At 45.2% G+C, this 4,300-nt stretch overlaps 1 protein-coding gene across 4 annotated transcripts in view; it reads left to right on the top strand.

Moving 5' to 3' along the window:
* The first annotated feature begins 219 nt into the window (after nucleotides 1–219).
* Nucleotides 220–4,300, top strand: part of prps1a (phosphoribosyl pyrophosphate synthetase 1A) — a 14,323-nt gene continuing 10,242 nt past the window's right edge. For 2 of the 4 annotated variants that reach the window (XM_017724620.2, XM_017724618.2), the window contains exons 1-3: nucleotides 220–503; nucleotides 1,458–1,641; nucleotides 3,857–3,955. In XM_017724620.2, the coding sequence (XP_017580109.1) occupies nucleotides 382–503; nucleotides 1,458–1,641; nucleotides 3,857–3,955 (405 nt within the window). In that variant the 5' untranslated portion in view covers nucleotides 220–381. Of the gene's footprint in view, nucleotides 504–1,457; nucleotides 1,648–3,856; nucleotides 3,956–4,300 lie in introns of all 4 variants that reach the window. The other 2 variants (XM_017724619.2, XM_017724616.2) reach the window with 1 other exon arrangement.

Here is a 4,300-nt window from a genome sequence, read left to right as displayed (position 1 = left end):
GAATTAAGTGAGTAGGTAAGAAAATAAAGTAGGTAAAATAATAAAAATTATTTTTAGTTAGTACGTAAAGTAATAATTTTAGTTCGTAGGTAAACTAAAAATAATTTTAGTGAATAAAATAATACAAAATAATTTTAGTTATTAGGTGAAATAGGAGCCTTGAGCGCTCTGGAGGATGACGTTGCTCGTTTTCTCGCGAGATCTGGCGACAACTAGTGGGTTGCGTTGGAACTGCTGCCAGGGAGACGGAGCACGAGCTGACAGGCAGGGCGCGCGCTCCGTGTTTACAGCAGCTACGCGAACGTTTACCGGCATTTATCGAGATCCTTCCCAGCCCGGCGGCTCCTTTCAGCCAAGATAGACGCGCTGGAACAGCCGAGAATGCCGAACATCAAGATATTCAGCGGTAGTTCTCATCCTGATTTATCGCAGAAGATCGCTGACCGCCTGGGACAGGAGCTCGGCAAAGTGGTCACCAAGAAATTCAGCAACCAAGAAACATGGTGAGAGTCTCTGAATCGCTACGTAGACTCGTTCACGGGCTTTGGCGTGGCGTGTTTTTGGGCAGAAATTAGCACCACATGGTCAACGTCAACGGCGCCACACGCCAATGTTTTCGTTTTGAGTTTTGTAGTTTTTGTGGTCAGGACCGTCGTCCCGCTCTGAGGAAATGTCGAGCCAGAGGACTACATTTCCCAGCGGCGCCTTACTCTAAACGCTAATGCTGTATTTAGCCCCCCCGTTCGGCTGCTCTCCACTTGTAAGGGGCTGAAACTCTATCACTTGCTCCCAAGCCGATTTTATGCGGCCTGCTTATCTTTATGCCGTGTAATGTCGATTAAATAAGGCGGTATTACAAGAAATAATGCTTGTTATAGTCATTGAAGGCGTTCCAGACATGGGACCTTTTCTAATTTCCCTTTTTTCAGGTCCCCCTTATGAGAAAAATGGTCTGCACTGCAGTTTTGGTGTCAGTTTTAAACGCGAGTCTTCGCTTTGTCATCGTTTAGTTACAATTGTCCGTTCCACCTTAAATGCGCAGCAGTTGCAATTGCACGGCGCCTGTAGAAGTACATATAGCTGCTGCAGCATTTAAGGTGGAACGGAAAATTCGAAAAAGAAGCACTCTTTGAAACGGACATCAAAGCTGCAGTGTCAGCAGAAACATGCCATGGGAAAGTGGCAGTTACATGGAGCATTTGGCTGCTTACCCCCCCCCCCCCGTTGGCAGTGGCTGGATGGTGTGTTTATAGTTGACATTTAGCCTCTGATAAGTCTCTGAGGTGTGGAAGATGAGAACATCTAACATTTAAACCCCATTCACAGTTTTCTCTCTGCTCTAAAAAGTGGGCACAGAACCTCCATGTATGAAGAACTGATGAAACCGGATCAGAGCGAGCAGTGATGATCAATAGGTCAGTGATCAGTGACCGCTGATGTTTTTATCTGTGTTTTAGTGTGGAGATCGGCGAGAGTGTGCGCGGAGAGGACGTGTACATCGTTCAGAGCGGCTGTGGTGAGATAAACGATAACCTGATGGAGTTATTGATTATGATCAATGCGTGTAAGATCGCGTCAGCGTCCAGAGTGACCGCGGTCATCCCCTGCTTTCCCTACGCCAGACAAGACAAGAAGGATAAGGTGGGGGTGAGAGAACCTGCTTGCAGATTTTTACTAATGCGCTACCTGAAGGCATGCACACCCACACCGACAGTGCTGTGCTGAAGTCACTGCGTCTCCTCAGTTATTTACGTCCCAAACAGCCGTGAAGTTCAGCTTGTTTATGATGCAGATTCGCCTTCGCTCAGCACTGTGTAAACACACAAACGTAGAGCTGATTCACTAACGATGGTACTAATTCACCACAAACACTCACACACACACAAACATGAAAAGCTTGTAAAAAAACAATGGATTCATCTGGGCTGCGTCTTCGTAAGTCTGTTTAGTTCTCTCTCTCTCTCTCTCTCTCTCTCCCTCTCTCTCTCTCTCTCTCTCTCTCTCTCTCTCTCTCTCCCTCTCTCTCTCTCTCCCTCTCTCTCTCTCTCGCTCTCTGTCTCTCTCTCGCTCTCTGTCTCTCTCTCTCTCTCATGTCTCTCGTTATGTCTCTCTCTCTCTCTCTCTCTCATGTCTCTCGTTATGTCTCTCTCTCTCTCTCTCATGTCTCTCGTTATGTCTCTCTCTCTCTCTCTCATGTCTCTCGTTATGTCTCTCTCTCTCTCTCTCTCTCTCTCGTTATGTCTCTCGTTATGTCTCTCTCTCTCTCTCTCTCTCTCTCTCATGTCTGTCTCTCTCTCTCTGTCTCTCTCTCTCTCTCTCTCTCTCTCTCTCTCTCTCTCTCTCTCTCTCTCATGTCTCTCGTTATGTCTCTCTCTCTCTCTCTCATGTCTCTCGTTATGTCTCTCTCTCTCTCTCTCTCTCTCTCTCTCTCTCTCTCTCTCTCTCTCTCTCTCTCTCTCTGTCTCTCTCTCTCTCTCTCTCTCTCTCTCTCATGTCTCTCGTTATGTCTCTCTCTCTCTCTCTCTCTCATGTCTCTCGTTATGTCTCTCTCTCTCTCTCTCATGTCTCTCGTTGTCTCTCTCTCTCTCTCTCTCTCTCTCTCTCTCTCTCTCGTTATGTCTCTCTCTCTCTCTCTCTCTGTCTCTCTCTGTCTCTCTCTCTCTCTCTCTCTCTCTGTCTCTCTCTCTCTCTCTCTCTCTCTCTCACTCTCTCTCATGTCTCTCGTTATGTCTCTCTCTCTCTCTCTCTCGCTTCCCCTCCCTCTCTCTCTTTCTCTCTCTCTCTCATGTCTCTCTCATTATGTCTCTCTCTCTTGTTATGTCTTTTTTTCTCTCTCTCTCTCTCTCTCTCTCTCTCTCTCTCTCTCTCTCTCTCCCTGTTGTTATGTCTCTATCTCTCTCTCTCTCTCTCTCTCTGTTATGTCTCTCTCTCTCTCTCTGTTATGTCTCTCTCTCTCTCTCTCTCTCTCTCAGGTCTCTCATTATGTCTCTCTCTCTCTCCCTGTTGTTATGTCTCTATCTCACTCTCTCTCTCTCTCTCTGTTATGTCTCTCTCTCTCTCTCTCAGGTCTCTCATTATGTCTCTCTCTCTCTCTCTCTCTCTCCCTGTTGTTATGTCTCTCTCTCTGTTGTTATGTCTCTCTCTGTCCTTTTCTCTCTCCCTCTCTTTCTCTCATTTTTCTGTCTCTGTCTTGTTGTGCATTTTGACTAAGTGAATGCTCTTCGATTATCAAGCATGGATGAAAATATAAACAAAGTGTGTGGGTCACTTCATTTAAAGAGCTCATGTCTCTGGAAATCCATTTTTTTGTAATGAGAGTCGGTTTACTGTGAAAACATTAAAGAGCCCATATAATAGAAAAGATTGAGTTTTCCTTGCGTTTGAGTTTGAGTTTGTAACGTATTATTGATTCCTCCATCCATGCAGTACATCTGGAACCTGAGCTACAAAAACAGCCCAATTCAATTCACTGGGCCTCAGTAACCAACCAGTTTATTCTTAAAACCCCCCAGTTTTCACAACGATTGACATTTACCTACACCCACCTATTCGGCCTAAAGCAGTTCAGCCCCACCCACTCACACTGAAGTTATAAGGAGTGTTTCAGCCTGGGCTGGATTTTGAATGAGGTGCAATGCAGGGCAGCCAATCAGAACAGTGCTCATTTACATATATCAGTAACAAACAGCCTGTTTAACTGAGAGTGATATAGAGATGATTAAAACCTCACAGATATTATAACTGGACCTCAGAGACAAACAAGAAGAATGTAGATTATGGGCCCTTTAATATTTTAATAATGTTATTTACTGTGATGTTGATGAGCTGAATGTTTGTTTTACTGTCTCTTCTGCAGAGCCGAGCTCCAATCTCCGCTAAGCTGGTAGCGAACATGCTGTCTGTCGCTGGAGCCGATCACATCATCACTATGGATCTGCACGCCTCTCAAATACAGGTACACCGACGCCAGAGGGGCAAATCTGCGACCCCACGAAGATTCAGTTTGATTCCGACTCAGTAGGATTGACTCAGTGAAGTCTAAAATTCCATAATGATTCAGTTCAGTTCGAATATTTTGATACAATTATTTTTGGATTATTTTTACAGATGTACTAAATGTGACTAGAGTAAGAGCTTCGCAGGGGTCCCAGCCCAAACGATAAACGATAAGCCTCGGGAGCCGCGGCGTTTTATGTCCGTTTTACTGAAGTAGCTTTTTACCGTCTTGGCTGTAAATGTGTCTCCGTAAGTGCTGATGTAAGAGTATAGACTGAAAAATACAAGCGGGAACGCAGACTAA

This window comes from Pygocentrus nattereri, chromosome 23 (genome assembly GCF_015220715.1).
Source record: "Pygocentrus nattereri isolate fPygNat1 chromosome 23, fPygNat1.pri, whole genome shotgun sequence".
Classification (NCBI taxonomy): Eukaryota; Metazoa; Chordata; class Actinopteri; order Characiformes; family Serrasalmidae; genus Pygocentrus; species Pygocentrus nattereri.
The sequence above is the reverse complement of the archived record's forward strand: the minus strand, read 5'-3'. Positions and strand labels throughout refer to the sequence as shown.